Below are 19,524 nucleotides of genomic sequence, written 5' to 3'. Positions count from 1 at the left end.
AAAGACACTACATCCAATGCTTGTAGTTAATTATATGAGGAGGAGTGATTAAAGAGTGCACACTGCTTTTGAATGAGCAGAGCACTATTATGCAAGTTTTTATACTACATTTAGACAACCAATCCCTAGCGTAGGATATGCAGATGTGGAATTCCAGTGATATAGAAAGAGAGGATGGCATGAAAAAATGGCATTCAAGTGCAAGAGCTTAACCTGAATTTGCTGCTTTTGAGAATGCGTGCAATAAGAGTAAAGAACGGATAGTTATCAAAGGAATTGATACAATAAGTAGTGAATGAGCAGTTATACAATACAAAAGGTAGAACATATTAGTGCAACGTTTGAGCTAAAAGTCTCCACTTTGTTGCTATCAAACTAATTATGTATCATAGGATGATAAGTAACCTCTAATCTCTCATTCAACTATATCTACAGCAGAAAAACATTATTTTAGAGAGCCAGGTGCTTAGTAAGTTGTGTGATGTCAATATAAAAATATAGTACTCCCGAGAAATTGAACTTACTCAAACAAATTAGTATCATAACTGTAAATTACACATGATTATTCTCATCCTCAAATGAGAGCAACTACATAAAATGATAGTGATGCAGTATATGTATGTTAATAAATAGAGTCAAACTTTCAAACACATTTAATAACTTTAGGAACAGAGACAGATATGTGTATGTTACCTTGAAATAATGACTTGGAATAGATGGAGTCTAATGTGTTGAATTAATTTCATGTGGTGGTAAATTCTCATAATTAGGTCAAAAATGCCTAAACTGGATGATCGCAATGAATACATGATGAAAAGTTTTATTTAATCTAAGTGACCACTAATATCTTGGTATATAGTTATTCATGAATCTCTCTTTTTCATTGAGACAACATTGATTTAGAGTTTTCAATTGCTTCAAAATTTTATATTTGATTAACTTATTTTGATGATGAGCATACGTGACCTTCTGACTAATGCAAAATTAAATTATAGATGTCTAGATTAAAATAAATGGAAAAATACTCAAATATTCTAATGGCCAAGGATCAAGAGAAAGTGCATAAATGGATAGACTGCCCAAGTCTAGATCCTGACCAGAAAAAGATATCTGAAGAAATAACACCCATGTGTTTTATTTAAATATAATCAAACAGGGTTTCTTCATCATTCTTACTGACTCATTAGTCAAGAGGACAATCTGCTACCAAAGGGTGATCGACACCGTGATTTATTGCAATGTTCATACACATTAATCTGCTTTCACCATCGGATATAGATTTACCTTTACTCCCACATAATCAGGACACATGTCTGGCTTGTGGGTGGCTTACTATGGGGTCATAAGATGCAGCATTACTTTAATCTAGGCCAAAATATGTTTGTCTGTTGAGTTCCTACTAATGTGGTTGAAAATAATTATAATATTGCAATCAATATCCCAGCAGTACATATGAAATTGTGAATAAACACTGCTACAAGAAACATTAATCATAGGTTTATCTAAATACATACCATCGAATACAATTACCATCACTATAAGAGATTTTTTTTGCTATTCTTGCTATATCTATTCTACTAATTCTGAGTTTGTTTTAGGAAATGTTCAGGGTGATTGAGACAAACATTGCAGATAGAAATTGCTAGAATGGGAAAGGAAGGGCACTCTCCAGTCACTCTGCCTTACCTGGGTTGAAAAGGATGACCGCTCTCAAGCAGCCCAGTTCAGTCTTGTCCATGTGCATTTCTCTCATTTTTGCCACCAGCTCAGTCAGAACACGATCGAAAATGGAGCCAACTCCTGCTTGGTGCGCCGAATTTCTGTGCACAGTGAGTCCCGTGGCCAGCACAATTCCATCTTTAACCTCAACAGACCGATGTGAGAATGCAGCTATCAGCAACTCATTCCAGCCTGGAAGAGGGAACAACCAAATGAAGCATGGTCCAGACATGTTTTAAAATAAAAATGCAGTTTCATTTTAAGGCTGCACACTCATCTCAAATAAAATCTGAATCAGAATGAGAATTCTTAATTTTTAACTGTGTGACTGACTCAAGTCACAAGCACTTAACTGACTTTAAGTTTAGAAAACTTGACTATTTAAAATAAACAAAAATTGATTGTTTCAATATTGGAGCATACTGATAAACTATAAAATGATTAAAAATTTTTAATGCCAATGTCATCTAAAATTTTAGATCCCACACCAAGGACACAGAAGTTTTAAAAACACTGTCATGACAAGCATTCCAGAATATTCCGAATTAAAATATTACCATAAAAATCAATTGCAAGCTGACCTTATTTCTTTTTAAATACTTTTTTCATTTCAGCACTATGCTTAGACTCAATATCTATAAAAATAATTCAAGTATAAACCTTCGGCAATGTTACAGCAAACAGATGAACTAAATTTTCAGAGACATGATTATACACTAATAGGAGAATTTTTAGATTGGTATAAAAGCCATTGAAAATAATTATATGCTTTTAATAGAAAAAAATTACTTTGCAACATCTGTATTAACACATTGCTATGTGCAAAATTTACAGGAATTATATGATATACCTCCTCAACATTAGTTACAAGCTGTATTTGTAACACAAACACATATGACACCATCTACCTCCTCCCAGCCAAAATCCAAACAAGTCAAGCAGAACAAGAATGCGGAGAGTGCCCTCTGGCTTTGATGGGCAGTGGCATATGGTCCATTATGAGATGGCCTTTCAGAAATTCTAGACATCCCTCAAGCCTTCCACAGAGCAACCAAGCTCACCATCCTCCCTTACTTCCAAACACTTGACACAGATAGCCCCACCTATGCCTTCAGGCACTGCATAATGCTTATGCAATGAGCATTCAATCAAGGTCATATAAATAACTCTCACAATCCAATTGGGCACCTTTTCTTTTTCAAGCATTTTGAAGGAAGATGAAAGACCTGGTGTTCTCCTGGCAAAGAGAACAGATCAAGTTCTCTCTGGTTTCCAGCCGGGTCAGGTAATCAGTGGCCCCCGGCCAATGGCAGAGTTAGCCAATGAAACGTTGGTTGCTGATTATCTGACCTTGCTGGAAACCCAAGAGAACTTCATCCATTTTGAAGGAAACTTCAATAAGATGGCTCAAATATCATTGAAAGCAGCAGATGAAGGCAGTTGCTTGGGTGGGTTGCACTCATGCATAGCAATGCTTTAGATGACTCCTCATTAAAATTTAAGCCCACATTTTGCAAGAGAAAAGTATTTGAGAGGAATAAAAAACTTTTAGAGGTAGATTAAACATCATTTACTGCCCACCTTGTCAACGAGAAGGAACCATAGCATATGGGAGAAGTGGCAACGTCTTTTGCTGGGACCAATGAGTAACCTACCCATCAAATAACCTGGCATTGAATAGTTGGCACACTTAACAGTATTTTGTAATTAAATGGTTCTGGAACTAGTCTTTCATGACTACAAAAACATCTGAATCGTGCACACCGGCCATTAGTGCAGAATCTTTTATCTGGTACCAGTCTCACACTATTCGCTCATAAGTTACTCATGCGCAGAATCTATTTTATCAGATTTTTTCAGTCAATTTTGTTTGTTGTTGATGTTTTTACCACTTTTTCCAGTGATGCACATCACAATTGTACATTTTGTGTGATGCCATTTATGGATCTGACTTACAAATATGACCTGAAGACATTTTCATGAACACACGTTATTCGTAAGTTAGGGTTCAACACTATATGCATTAATAAGAAATTATCTATTCAAAAACTTTAATCATTTATAAAAAATAACAGAAGAACAAATATTAGATAATAAAGGGTCCTTACTTTGATAAGTTCAAGAGGTTGCAACTGCCACTATCACTGGCCACAGGGACAGTTCTATCAATTATTCTGTTGTATTTTGAGGGACTATAGAAAAATACGGGGTCAGCTTACAATCTATGCCCACTTGCAATTGATTATTTATGGTAATTTTAGCACAATAATGCATTATTTACTATATTTTCCATACATATGAAAGTCACTAGTATGCTGCAGCTAACAGAATCATAAGTCTAATCAAATGGCCACCATTAATCAATACCATATCCTTACACATCTACAACACAAATTTCTTAATGGTCACTTCATTTTCTTTACATTTTGTAGTCAGTACTATCACAAAAATCCAGCAATCAAGTTTTGTTCAACGCTCATATGATTTTGTTCGGAGAATGAATTTAAAAGATTAAAAACTATTTTCTCCTAATTGAATTTAAATATTCCATCTGTATTATTAACCAGGGAGAATGGAATTTACTGGGCCAAATAATTAGCAATTGTGCAGAAAATTCTTTGTCCAGCGTGGAATCACCTAAGAATATTCTTAAGATATTTAAGACAAATAAAAAAACAATACCAAAGGTAAGTATTCTATATTTAGTCTTTAACTTTGAATTAAAACAAGAGAAATCATGGAAAAATCATATAGAAGCATTGGTAGTCTTTGTAGGGTTACTTGAAAATTAAATAAGTCTTCAGAGACCAAAAACATTGGATACGAGACCATGAATGAGATATTAAAAAATTTTTAACGCCGACATTGTGAACAAATGTTGCAATGGCATCAAACCATAAGTCAATATCATAAATGGTATTAGCAAATTTGGAATTAAATTAATATTTCCTGATTGCATCAAGCTTTACTCAACCAGCAATCATAAATTACTTAGGAAAAGCAACATTAGTTTACATGAAATGCAAATCAAGTCCTCATACTGTCCCAAATGCCGCAAGCACAGCAACCTCCCCCTATCTCAACCCCTTACTTTTGGAAAAACATATTTATCACTAGCATCATTCTTTTTGAGTTATGCAAAACGTTGACATCAGAAGGAAGAAACCTGAATCAGCTACTGAGAAAACAGAATCGTGTTTGAAAGGCAAAACATGTAAATGATATAGTTAGATATTTCCAACTTTTCCATATTAACAATGAACTTTCATATCCACACACAATATAATATTGAATTAAATATTGAATCTCCCTCTAACCTAACTCAAAGCAGAGTTAAACCTCCAACATCAGGTAAATTAAAGGGAATCCAGTTCTCCTTCTATATTTTCCAACATTTTCTCTCTCTCTGGATTAATTAGTTTTGTCTAAGCTATAGTGTAACTTGACTGAATTAAAATCTATGCATAATATTATGAAATAGTTTTATTATTTCATGTGATTGCCATTCATCAGTAACCCTTCATTGTTACAAACATCAATTATCTCATATTTTGTGGTGTTTTTTTCACATTTTTAAGAATAACATATCCAAATAAGATATTTAACTTAGCACTTGAAAATCGCATCTCCCTCTGTGCATTTGAAAAGCTTTTGTTGTAAAAATGGGGATCTCATTCAAATAACAATACATGTAATTAGGATCGAGGGAGGTCCCATAAGTACCCAGTCTTAGCTAGAGTTGGTAGTAGTTGTTCGAAAAATATCACTGTATTAGAAAGTACGCAATCTATAAAGCATATGTTTCAAGATTGAGGACGCTAAGTAGTTTAGTATTTGTTTGGCAGCCATCAATAGTGAACGTTTTCAGTGAATTTGTGAAATTAGAGAAAATTGATCATCGTTATGTGATACAATACTTTTAATTGAAAGGCCTTGGCCTAACCAATATAAAAGCTGAACTGGATTCTACTCTGGGTGAGTCTGCTCCTTTGTTTACAACAGTAAAATATTGTGCAGTAGAGTTTAAACGAGGTCGTACGAACTGTCAAGGCGAGCATCGCATTGGTCGACCAAATGAGGTACACCTCCAGAAACAGTGACGAAATCCACGAAGTAATACTGGTAGATCGCCGACTGAAAGTGCACGAGATAGCTGACATAGTAGGCATTTCAAAAAGTGCAGTACATCAGATATTAACTGAAAATTTGGACATGAGAAAGCTGCGTGCAAGATGGGTGTCACGTTTGCTCACACTTGAGCAAAACCAGTGCCGTGAAGATGTTTCAATTGAGGGTTCAGCGAAGTTTCACAGCACCAAAGCAGAATTTTTGTGCTGTTTCATAACCATGGATAAAACATGGGTCCATTACTGCACACCCGAAACAAGAGAAAAATCAAAACAATGGATTCGAAAGGGAGAACAGACTCCAAAGAAGGCGGAGACCATTTCATCTGCAGGCAAGGTCATGGAGTCAGCTTTTTGGTATGTGCGCGGGATAATTTTCACTGACTATCTCAAAAAAGGAAAAACTATCAATGGCAAGTATTATTATTAACTTATTGCAATGTTTGAACGAAGAAATCAAATAAAAATGGCCGCATTTTGCAAAGGAGAAAGTGTTGTTTCATGAAGACAATGCACCAGCTCGCATATCCATTATTGCAATGGCCAAAATTCATGAATTAAAGTTTGAATTGCTATCTCACATACTATTCTCCAGATTTAGCCCCCTCGGATTATTTCCTGTTTGCAAACTTGAAAAAATGGCTCGATGGTCAAAGATTTTCCAACCGTGAAGAAGTGATGTCAGCAGTTAATGGCTATTTTGAAGAGCAAGACTTCTCATTATAAAAAAGATATCTAACTTATTGAACATCGCTGGGAAGTGTATAGAGCTGAAAGGAGATCATGCTGAAAAATAAATACATTATTTCCAAAACAAATTTTTATTTTTATTGGGTCAGGTACTTCTGGGACCACCCTCGTACTATATCCAGGAATTCTAAGCTACCTTCTAAAACGTACGATTAAAGCTATGACATGTATGCTCAATTGGTATGTGCCTAAGGAAAGATATGGCCATGGTAAAAGCATAACTGAATTTCCAATTTACAAATGTCATTTTGAAAGCTGGATTTCTGGAAATGTAACACATGTTCCTTTATGTCCTGAAACTGCTTTCTTCCGCATAATACAGAAGAAAAAGAAAAGCAATCCTATGACATTCATTAAGGCAAAACTGGGCAGAGGCGCAAGAATATGGCAAGGCAAATTAAGCACATAAAAAATTTTGCATTATTTTTCTTACCTGCCCTGAGTAACAGCACTTGGTCCTCCAGCGGCAGTGAGGTAAAGTGAGGAATGTGCTTGGCCCACTCCACAAGTTGAAACAGCTGTTTGTTGGTTGCCTGACAAATGTTTGTTACAGGGTTTTGCTGTATAACATAAAAATGTACTTGCATCAACATAATTAAAGATGCACCTAGCAGTAATCTCTTTCTTTATTTGGAAATCTTTTTTTTTTCTTTTTCTTTTGATTGCACACAAGTGAGAAGGAAGTTCAATAAGAAGGTCAAGGAGAAGAAACAAAGCAAGAATCTTCAGAAGCAAAAAAGAAATCTACTCACATTCACTGCACTCACCTCAAATTCTGTCTGGTTCTCTATCTTACACTCCACCCTCTTCTCTGCCTCCAGAATTCTCTCGAGCGGCATGTCACATGCAAAACCAGAGTTGCCCGATATGCTGCCTCCGCCTCCACCACCACCCCCGCCACCACTCGTTGACTCCACCTCTCCATCTCCCCCCTTCTCCTTTGTTCGCTGCCTCTCCTCCTGCGCACAAAATAAAATAAAATCAATAATAAAATCCTCTACCTCTTACTACACCTCCCCTAACGCAAACACCTACACATTTACAAGGTCTTTCACTTGCGGAGATAGCAACATCTTGAACTGAGGGAAAACTATAATTCCCCGCGACTGGCAAACGAGTTATCATATGTGCATCGAAACAATAAAAAAATAGCTCCCATAGATTTTTGGATGAGGAACACTTTTCCAAAAAATTGAAATGGGTGTAATTACAGTAAACCCTCACTAATCCAAACCCACTTAAATCAGACTGAGTTCAGTCATGTAGTGCAGGTGATTTCTTATGGGCACAAAATGGCTATACTGCAGTACTTTGCCAAAACCTATACTTTGATTGCAAGTGCCTCTGGACATGAATGAAAGCCATATTTAAATAGTTCATTTCTTTATTAAAACTGCAAATAATGAATCATCAGGGCTACGTGAAGCAAATAATTCACTAGTTCATCAATATGCCACAAGCGACATAGCCACAACAGATTTCTTTTACATTAGTGGCCTGTTCTTTCCATGTGCTTTTGTAACTCCTGAAGCACAAACATAATTATTTGGAGTTCTTCTGGCAGTAAAACTGTAACAAAAATGGCATTAATTAATTGCAGCATTAATAGAGAACACACCACACTTATCAATGTAGACTGGTGCTCTTTAGAATTTTGGAAGCTCTGGTCCATGTCTTTAGTTGGTTCTTTAGTTTCGTATAGCCAAATACACTGAGTCTGATCCGAAAAAGAGAAGGATAAAAATCAAGGCATGAGCTCTTTAGTTTGATCTTAAAGCTCAGAATATCAAGAAGAAGCCTAGGAAAACACTAAGGTTACTGATTAATGAAAAGCTGGAGAAGCAATCCTTTGGTGATTTGCACATAACGATCCAGTAGCTTAGGGATTCGTGGCACTGAAATTCAACATACGACACAAAAACTTCCCAAACACAAGTAGAGAACTTCAAAGCAAGTAGTGGTTGGTTAGAGCAGTTTAGGAGAAAACATAATTTTGGTAATAAAAGAGCATCTGGTGAAGTCATGAGTGCTGAAAATGATGTAGTTGCACTATTGAGAAAAAACTGCCAGCACTGATAGCTGAATACAGGTATGATTAACAACTATGTAAAACAAATAATGTAGATGAAACGGGCCTGTGCTCGAGAGTTTTGCCAGAGAACACTCAAGATTTACGAAGTGAATCATTGGCTCCTGGAAGAATAAGAAGTAAGGAAAGGGCGTCTATATTTCAGTGGGCTAATATAGATGGTAGCCACAAGCTGAAGTGTGTTGTTGTAGGAAAATTTTGATAACACTCTAATATATTAAGCATATCATTTAGTCATAAAGTAAACCATCAGCAATAATATCCTTAAGTACTTCAGCAAGATGAGTAGGTTACCAACATGAATGATTCTTTTTTTGATGGTTTAATTTAAGTATGCCTGAGAAAAGAGTTGACCAAGCTTTGTATCAACGCTAATAAAATTTACAAAGAAAAATAGCACCCTTTTCTCAAGTTAAACTTGCATCTACTAAATAGCAACCTGATCAATTCACTAAATGTAACTAGGCCAACTAAATAAGATAATATAATTTAGTAGCTAATAACACATTATCATCGATGATTAACCGATCTAATTTCTGAGGACATTCTGTAATTTACTTGATTGAAATAAGATTTAGTTAACTTTACATAAATTGTTTTTACACTTGAGGCCTCCTATTTAATGTAAAAAGTTATTTTAAGTCATCTGTGAATAAGCATATAGAAGAATACTGGTATAAAATACTCTGTGGGGTTACATGTGTCAAATTTCTGGTTAAACCAAATTTTGCTTAACCCAGACCTCTGGCCCCATCTAGTCAGCCCAGAGTAGCCAGGGTTTGTTGCCTACAGCCACTCGCGTTGTTGCCTATAATCAAACCTATTAGCAATTAAAGAATGGCATGCCTCAAATTTGGTCAAAAATGTACAATTTTACAAGGAACGACTATTGAAAATATGAACCATAAATAATAGTATTAATATTTACACCAGTTATTTGGCGCAACAGTGCATGTTAAATAAATAAACTGCATATGCCCCGTGCACCTGACCCTCTTAAAGCTAAATCCACCAAGCATTTTTTTATTTCCTGGAAAGCCAATTTCTCTGCAAATATATGTATCAAGAAAATTTAATCCAGTCAGATTTTTCTTCATTCTTGCAAATACTAAGAATATTCACAAATTTGGTGACATACAACGCTATGTCCCCAGAGTCATACTTTTTTTGACAGGGAATCAAGATGCATACATTCCAGATACTACAGCAAAAGGTTTCTGCTAAGAATAATTATACTATTCATTAATTCTTGAGACTAACCACAAAAATATTCACACATAGGAGCTTTGGGAAGTTTACAGTTGAGATAAACAACCAGAGCTGATGATAGCACAGCATTGTTATAGCTTTTTCAGCCAAATTTTCATGAAAGCTTGATAACTCCCAGCCGTTAATGCCATTTACTAATATGCAAGATATTTCTTAGATGTTTGGAAACTATTAAAGTAACTTTAAACCTTTTTCTTACATTTTACAAATATAATTTTAAGGAAATTTCCATAGGTTTTAGATTTTAAGGCAGCATTTCTTGACATCCACTTCATGAAATGGAGATTTAAAAAATTTATTAGGGCACCTGATTCTCCAATTAGGTATTTTCAAAGTAAAATTACTTGGTGCCTAATTTGCAAAATGGGAATGAGAGAATACAAATCTTATGTGAAAAAACTGACAGTTAATATGAAAGCAGAACATTAAAAATTGCAGAAATGACAAAATAAAAAAATTGAAAGGAAAAAATAAGAAGTGCCTCATACATTTATCTAACCAGGCACGTAATTGAGCTAACTAGATTTTGTAAGGACAAGGCCAAATCACACACTTTTACCAAAATCTGCTTTCAAGAAAGTTTAACCCATTAAGTTAATTCTGTAATAGTAAATTACTTCTCTCTCAAGCTCATTCCAGTCGTGTGAAGCGCTCACCTGCACTGCCTCTCGCTTCATGCCCATGGCGAGGCACTTCTGGTAACGACAGTACTGGCATCGGTTACGTTGTCTTTTGTCCACTATACAGTTTCTCTCTTCTCGACAGGCATAAGACAGGTCTTTCCTCACTGTCCTTTTGAAGAATCCTTTGCAACCCTCACAGCTGTAGATCAAGACCCAAAATTAATACAAAATGACAGCTGGCAACAGCATAGAGTTTTAAAGCCAAACAAAATTTAACATTCAATTTTTTTCTCATTCTAATTATGTTAGGATAATTGAATCAGTAGACAATAAAACCAACCAACTAACTATGCCCAACATTTACAGAATAAAAGAAAGTATTTTAGATTTTATGCTGTAGTATAGCAGGCATACATGAACAACCTACTATAAATATGGTATGTATCAGACTTGCATGAGGATTGAGTCAGCATTACTGAAAATATGTGACATATATACCTCGTTTTTTTTATATAAGTTTATCTTTTCATCCATGCATTGTTATTGCCCACTCTTAGGTATGCAGATACAGTAAGCTGATCTATTAGTAAACTGATCTATTATCACTAAAAATGGTGCACAACACTCCAGCCAGCACAAACCACTGTTCTTCGAGAGGTAATTTCTTTTTGAGAGCAAGTGAAGGCAAGGGGTCTCATTCATAGGAAACACAGAAGATGCTTCACAGCTTCCCCTTGCCATCTTGAATGTAAGCCAGCAAAACTATTCCACATACTAGACCAAGTCTCATGACACTTTTAAACAAATAAGTTAGTTGATACTATTGCTTCTTGTCATTCTCTCCACCCATATCACTCCAATCCCATATCTACACGATGGCTCCCTGAGTCATACGTGAAAAATATCATGTTGTGAGTACTCTACTTTCTCAGCAGTAGTTCAGTTATCACCTTTCAATTGCCCCCTTATAATCAACCATAAACATTTCATGAAGTTTTTGTTCTGCTGTTCCTTAACAGATGAGTTGCAGTTTGTACCAATGTACAAATCATTGGAATGAACTCTCTTTATTTACATTACTGGAATGCAGTTCAGCATTGAAATGCCATTGAATGACTAGTAAAGATATTTAGCTAACATACACAATTTGAATATAGCCAGGGATTCGGAATAGTGCAGTGGCTAGCAAACTGGCTTCCCACCCAGAGGGCCCAGGTTTGAATCCTGGAGACACCAGATTTTTTTCAATGGTGTACCGATCACTACTTGAGATGCTTTGTGGAGAGCATTATGAGTAAATGGTCAGTTGGATGGGACATTAAACTGTGGACCCCAAGACACTTTTTGTTATGAGTAGGCTAATACTGTCACTGGGTTTTTCTCCACCCTTACTCCATTCCCATTCATTCCTAATGGCATAAATGACCTCCGCAGTCCGTCACCTTCCCTATGTCTACTGCTACTTGAATACAGCCTGTGAATTGGGTATAGTATTTCAAGAGTAGGTATCCAATCGAAACTTGTAACCTCTTTTAACAGCAAGAAAAGACAGTGCAAATAGCTATTCTTTGTATTACACCACAGAGCCTTCAGAAACAAAGGAATTTTTTCAGAGATGCAAATTTGACACAGCTATATTTCCATCACAAATTACAACAAAAACTGGTTTACACTCAGGCAGATTCACCATATACAAAACACACAATATTTATAAAAGAGTATATTACCTGTATACACCATAATGCTTCCCACTGGCACGGTCACCACAAATTGAACACAGGTGTTTGGAGCCACCCAGTGGGTGGTTGGGGGGATAAGGAGAAGGTGGACCACCTCCTGATGAGCTTCCCCCTACATTTTGGACAGGCCTGAAGATAAGACAAGAGGTATGGAGTTTAGGCAAAGGAAGACAAGGCTAACACTTAAAGACTCAAGATTAAGTTTTTGTTTTCAAGTTCCCATATTCGTTTGCTGCATTAGATACCAAATATCATTATTTTGCTGGTTAACTACTTTCTAGGTCCTAGAAAATAGCATAAAATTTTCATTCACTCTCAATTTTTACAATGCAAATGGCATTAAAATCAGGAGAGATTATCAAAATGATTGGTAATGTAATAGGTGAAAATATACTCACAAAAGAGAACAATACATGAGATGTTGTGAAACATGGTATATCATGAATTTTAACAAGAATCTAAGCTATTATTGCTCTGAAAAAATAACAATGGCATCATAAACACAGTAATCAACCCGAAGGTTGGTTTGGTTGGTGATGGCCGAGTTCACCCAGTACTAAGCCTGATGGCATGTGAAATTCACACATTAGGGTAGGGGGGCCAGTTCCTTTCCCTGTGCCGGTTATGGTTTCCCATTAAGATCTGGTCCCCAAAAAATCACACGGCTTGGGTAGAGCTGCAGGTGCCCAAAGAGGCTTGCCCAGGAATCGAACCTAGGCCCTCCAGTCAGCCATCCAACGCTCTACCCCTGGACTACTATGACCCTCTATTGCATTACAATTTTTTAGCATTCACTTTTTTTCAAATCAAATCACTATCAAATTATTCATATATACAATGACATATGTTATTTTGTGCAGGCCTTTTTCACACTTGCCACAAGCAATTCCGGATCTATAGACACGACCTCCAGCTTTCCCGCCGAATACCATACAAACAATTTCCCTGTCTTGGAAGTTTCTTTGCCTCATACAATGTGGGCGATACTGCCTTTCAAGTTGACTGACTAAGACTGTTCTTTGTACTCAGCCATTCATCCCTAATGTACTATCAATTATTTCCAAAAAACCTGCACTCATGACACGAGGGCTGTCCAGAAAGTAAACACCTAGTGAAAGCAAAGTAGCAGAGGGAGCCGAATGTTTGCTGTAATGACACACACACTAGGGCAATATGCCTTGAGCTGCAGTGTTGGAAGACCATGCCACTTGTCGTTGCTTACAGCAGTGAGTCAAAATGAGCAATACAATGGGAAATCCTGTCAAATATAAAATCCATTTATTGATAAGATTTCAGGGTAAATAAACTTTAAAGCTGCTGATATTCATCAGGGAATTTGTCCTGTGCACCGACTAAGTGATGAGTAATAGGGCTGTATGTCCATGGTGCCATTCGTTTAAGAGTGAATGAACAAATGTCCATGATGTTTGAGAACTGGCCATCTGTCGGTGAACAAAGAATTGCTCCAGAAAATTAACGTAAATGTTTATCAAAAGTGATTTTTATAAAATAATTTCAAGCATTCAACAAACTACCCCCCCAATATATACCCAAAACCATTTTCGCACAATCATATTTGATTTGTGCTCAATAACTATACAGTAGCAAACCACCACAGACTCATAAAACATCCAGAAACTGAGATTACTATCTGGAAAATGTTTGTAATGGTTTTGGGAAGAACAATTGCATTTGCACCCCTCAATTGTTTAAAACACCAAAATGTTAACTGTAATGTATGCGTTTACAATTTGCCTGCATTTCAATGCAAGAATTTCAGAGCGTAAAAATCATTTGCCTTGACCGGGATTCGAACCCGGATCCCTTAATGTCTGGTCGAGTGCTTTAGCCAGTTAAGCTATCAAGGTGTCCTCTTAAACCCTGAAATTTTGGGGGCTTTAAAGGAACAAGATGTTGTGACAAAAAACGAATTCTGGTCAAGGCGAATGTTTTTTAGACTCTGAAATTGTTGCATTGAAATGGACATTAGCAGATGACTCCGTTAAAAGTTCCTGTTGCAACATCTCCCACAGTTTCTTTGGATTTTGTCTGCAGTTCACATGAAATATTTCCATTCCTAACTAGCACTGGCCAAACAATATCTCTGACAGGATTCATGTTCAGAGAAAGATTAAGAATTTGACAAATACTCAAATCTGCTCTGACGTGCAGACTAGAAATTAACTACTTTCTCCCTCCACTTAAACCCTGGCATTGGTCAATTAAGGTGTAACATTACCTCCCATGCTGTTAGTATAAAATGGGGAAACAATGGGACAGCTCTGTTACTAGACAAAAAACCTAAAACCACACACACTCAAATACAATGGCTAGTTGAATATCCCCCGATTATCCTTTATAAGTGTGAGGTCACAGACCGGATCGTTTTGAATTATATTTGGTCAGAAATGAAATTTCCACCACTTATATTCTAAATCTCTATTTCAACAACCTCCTTTCCCCAGCAGGATCAGTTGAAGAAATAAAATGAAATGTATACAAGGTAAGCACAGTTTTTGATGAGCGCATAAAATAATAATAATTGAAGTGATTTCCACATCAATGCATTTATCCTTATAATACTGAGGTGTCATACAAACTTACGTTGGTCCATTGGGTCCTCTATTAAATCCAGGACTGGCTGGTCCAGCAGGTTCAGGCTTCATCTCGGGGGGTGACCCTGGACCTGATGGTGAATGTCCTCCACTGTCCAAGCCAGACCCTGTTAAGTAGAGAAGAAAAATCTCGGTTCAAACATATTCTCAGAGATTTCAATTACTCCCAAGCTACATACGTTCTTACTGCAATGCAAATATACAAAAATAAACATAGAAGGAAAAACGAAAATAATAATAGAAAGTATTCGATCATTTGTGGAGCTATAAAAATGACAGAATTACAGTAGAATTACTGTAGTGATTAAGAGGCATCAAAAACTCCATAGACAAATCTTCTACAATACTAATTGAAAAAGAGGTGTTCTGTGGTTTAATTTCCAGCCAACGAAAAATTCACCAGAAACTCCTAATAAAATATGCTCTTATGCACTATAATGGAATACGATTTAATAAAATATGCTCTTATGACAACTACCAAATCTCTCAGGTACATTATAACTCTCTATTTCATACATTTTTAATTGTCAATTGATAAATTTGGAGTAAATTGGAAAGGCATTAAATAGCTGATGCAATAGAATTTACACAAAAAACATGGCAATGTTGTCAATTTTCATCTGTAAAACATCAAAGACTAACATTTTTGAACCTGCCTGGTGGGTTTGGGAGGGGGGGGGGGAGATTTTTCAGACCCAAAGTAAAACTTAACTAATAATTTGATGATGCTTAGTTGATACTATAACATTTACTGTAACATGTTTATGCTTTTCTACATTAAAAACTACTTTTATATTAACCTAACCAATCAAGAAGAAACCAAAGCCAGAAAAAAAATTACCTTGTAATAAATTGCAGCTACCTATACTCTTAATTGGTCTCCCAATTTTACATGGATTAACTTTCTGTGAATCCTAAATTGAGAACTATGCCCTCGGTAAGTCTAATGACAGGCAACTGCAACAAAAACCAAATGCACTCTAACACCTGATACATGGAGGAGCTTCACTGCATGTACTACAACCTCATCATTTTAAACCAAGTAGAACCCTGCTGTGAGAAAACTTAACATAGTTCATGATAATATAGTGTGAGCACAATGAGACAGCAAAATAAAATTTATTTACCCCAGGCAATTTTCCAAAGTATATCAAAGCAAAGGGATTGGAAAACTGTCAAATAAAACACTCCTTAAATAAGCATTTGACACTAGCTGTTTAAAATATTTAAGGCAACCAAAAATCAACATTTCTTTATAATTATCCCTCAGGGGTTCCAAATTTTGAGGTTTAATGCATACTAACTATTGCACAACATTACACGAGAGAGTGGTGCTAAGGAACTCCATCACTGCACTCAAACAACAGTATGTTGCAAATTCAAATCAGACCTCAAACATTTGCGCTGGAAAATATATATAAGAATTTCAAGATTTTCAAGAAGACCAAACATGATAATTATTTACTTATTTATTTTTAGAAGTATTTTTCCCAAAATATATAAATTCCCTTCTTAGCCTTTTTTGAAAATGGAACCATTTATTCAAATGCAGTGATTGAATTACCATATTACCAGGACCTGCCTTGCAATATTGCTGCCCCTACAAATGCACACAAAGCATGCATACATCTGATTTTTATTAAGTTCGGTGTTTGATGAATAAACCTTTCCTAATATTACCTTGTCACACAGAGTAAACCACATCCAGACATAAACCTTAGAAACTAATATACCAGAGAATTGTAACAGTTAGCTATTCAATATTGAGACTAGCATTGGGTTTCTATTGGAACTGTCAGTTTTAGTTAACAAACTTCACATATTTGAGAAATGGTCATTTTTCTCAAAGAAAAATCCCAGAATTGGAAACAAAGAAATTTGCGATTGAAAATAATTGATTTTACAAACTTGTTCATTTCTAACCAATATTGAGTTTGATGTTTAATAAAGCAAAAGATTGAAAATACTTTTCTTACATCATATTAAGTTTGTATCCAGTTTTTGATTAAAGAAAGTCTTTCAGAAATTACATTTTTGCATACATTAGATACTGCAGCTATTTTTTAAATATAGCCTTAAAAAATCAAAATTATTTACACATATGCAACAAAATTTTGCTATGAAAAGATAAAATATCTTTAAACATGGCATTGATAAATCCCCTATTTCCTTAAGTTTAATGATGAAGGACAATAATGTGGTCTACGTGTATGCCATTGTTCCTAAAATCTTTTTGTTATATTGCAATTAGCACAATTGGAAAATTGGTGGATTGTATGCATTTTTTAATTTGATGCGAATATCTTATAGAATACCCATTGAGCATGCACAATTTTAGGTCCTAACAACTGATATGTTCTGATGCACTCGATTCAAAGTAATTCATTCAAACAAAAAAAAATAATGCTGACATATATTATACTGATGGAATAGCATTAGATGCTCCCAACTCTACAGCATTACTTGGGTGGCATATTACATCTAGCAGAATTTGATGACTGATGTGAGTAAATTTAGTTTTGGTGATTAATAGACTTCATAACATTGATTTTAAGAATGTATTGCCTACTCAGAGCATTTCAATTCAATAACATTCGTATTTCATGGCACCTGACATAGGCTGAACCCACCTACTCGACAAAGGATGAACCCTAAATATTACAACCAACCTCTTTTATGCTTACCCAGTTTTGAATTTAAACATTGATTTAATCAATTGGTGCCTTGAATATCATGCACTAGTAACTGTTGCAACTACATAGAGAGTAATCCATCGTCCAATATTAAAACCTTATGCATTTATTCCTTGCATCTCACGAGAGCTCCACACTCCCTCTACAAGCTCTGAGAGCATTCAAATACTTAAACCGCCCACTATGGCATTCATTATATAATACTCGACTGTGATGAAAATTAATAAAACATCAACTCGGAGAGAAGACAATTTGCATCGAAAATATAAACAATGTACCTCAATAGCACTATTATTATATATACAAGAATCTAAAATCCTAAAAACGAGTGAGTAACCTCTGGATATACGATATAAGTTTTTGAGGTGACACTAATACACGTATGATTTAAGTGGAGAAAGCACACATCTAGCCAACAATTATCCACTGACACGCACTTAAACAATCACTACGGCATTTCAAGATGATGACCACGGGGCATTAAATCGCAGTTTGGACACACACTCCGTCACCACAACGGAAACGCAGCTAACGTAGGAGGTACTTTTTTCCCATGGAATTTAATGAGCGTTCTCTGGGAATATTTACGCGGCATTAATCACGGAGGCCTCCGCCGTCGCACGCCTCCCTCGAACGAGTTGGAGCAGGCATTGGGGGGGAGTGGGGGCAGGGGTGGGGAATAAGGGTCGGCCCCCTCTCCTCTCCCAAAGAGACACCCCCGATCGCCGCCGCCGGTTGCATCTCGATGCCCTCCCCCCTCCAAATTTTGCCACAACACCACGTGACTCCGCGAATCCCTTTCTCTCCCGTTCAACCCCCCCCTTTTCAGTATCCCCACCTCCACCACCAACTTCGTGCCCTTCCTCCCCCCACCTCGCCCTCGGAGAAGGAAACACCTGCGGCGGGAGGTGTAGGGGCGATGGTTTACAAATGACGGCTCGATGACACCGATTCGAAGGCAATATCCAAAACTTCCGGCGAACCCGTCAATCGGCCGGACCAAGCCCGACTTGATGAGACAATAGCGATCAAAAGACGGGGCAAGACGCCTCCTCCCGGAGAGAAATCAAGCCTCGGGAGACAAATGGGAACCGAGATAGGACATGGAGAGGGCGACGTCGACGACGCCGAAGAAGAATAATGAAAAAGGATGCGATTTGGGGACGTTTCTTCCCGTATTCGCAAAATCACGACGACCCCTCCTCTCCGAGACCACTTTCGATTGGGGGGGTGGACTAAGGGGTGGGGTGGGGGGGTTTGGGCAGGGGCTGCAACGAGGAGGGCGAGGGTTGGAGTGTCGCCGTGCACGAGGGAGGGGCGGGGGAGGAGAAAGGTGGGGGAGCACATCCCATAATCGCCAGCTCAATTCCGCCGCCCCACAATGGTATTATCATATCACTTCACCTGCATCCCAGTGCCTCTGCGCTCCCATTATGATGGCCGTCACGGACATGGTGGGTTTCTCCTTCTTCAGCATTTTTGCCGACTTTGAAAAACCGTGCCTGAGCGGGACCGGGAAATATTGCGCGGAGAAGAACGTCGAGAAATCGAGACGCGCCTTCCTTCGGTCCCCGAAGGACACTGGCGCGCACAAGGGCTGCCTGTCCTCCCTCCCGGCCACCCGCCCCCCTCCGGCTCCTCCAGTCCCCCCCCTGTACCTCTTCCGCCCACCCCCCCTCTCCCGTCCCACCCACCAATCCACATATCCCCCCCGCCTCTCACCCGAGCGCGCAGAACCCCTTCCTCGGTCCCCCTCCCTTCCCCCCCGGTACCGCCGCGGCCCACCCACCCCGTCGGCCTTGGCAAAGTTTCACCTTGCACTTGAGTGATGAGGGGAGAGGGAGGAGGGTGGAGGAAGAGGAGAACATGAGGGAGGAGGGTGGAGGAAGAGGAGAACATG

General features: G+C 37.5%; 1 protein-coding gene across 5 annotated transcripts in view; it reads right to left on the bottom strand.

Moving 5' to 3' along the window:
- Positions 1 to 19,195, bottom strand: part of usp (retinoid X receptor ultraspiracle) — a 37,468-nt gene extending 18,273 nt beyond the window's left edge. The window contains exons 1-7 of one of the 5 annotated variants that reach the window (XM_071584815.1): positions 19,029 to 19,195; positions 14,921 to 15,038; positions 12,305 to 12,445; positions 10,572 to 10,776; positions 7,349 to 7,555; positions 7,030 to 7,156; positions 1,687 to 1,911 (exon numbers count right to left, since the gene is read on the bottom strand). In XM_071584815.1, coding sequence (XP_071440916.1) covers positions 1,687 to 1,911; positions 7,030 to 7,156; positions 7,349 to 7,555; positions 10,572 to 10,776; positions 12,305 to 12,445; positions 14,921 to 15,038; positions 19,029 to 19,101 — 1,096 coding nt within the window. In that variant the 5' untranslated portion in view covers positions 19,102 to 19,195. The remainder of the gene's footprint in view (positions 1 to 1,686; positions 1,912 to 7,029; positions 7,157 to 7,348; positions 7,556 to 10,571; positions 10,777 to 12,304; positions 12,446 to 14,920; positions 15,039 to 19,028) is intronic. The other 4 variants (XM_071584821.1, XM_071584836.1, XM_071584829.1 and 1 more) reach the window with 4 other exon arrangements.
- Between the last annotated feature and the right edge of the window lie 329 nt (positions 19,196 to 19,524).

This window comes from Hetaerina americana, unplaced genomic scaffold (assembly GCF_022747635.1).
Source record: "Hetaerina americana unplaced genomic scaffold, ioHetAmer1.1.p SCAF_1, whole genome shotgun sequence".
In the NCBI taxonomy this organism is placed as follows: Eukaryota; Metazoa; Arthropoda; class Insecta; order Odonata; family Calopterygidae; genus Hetaerina; species Hetaerina americana.
This window is presented reverse-complemented; position numbering and strand designations above follow the sequence as displayed.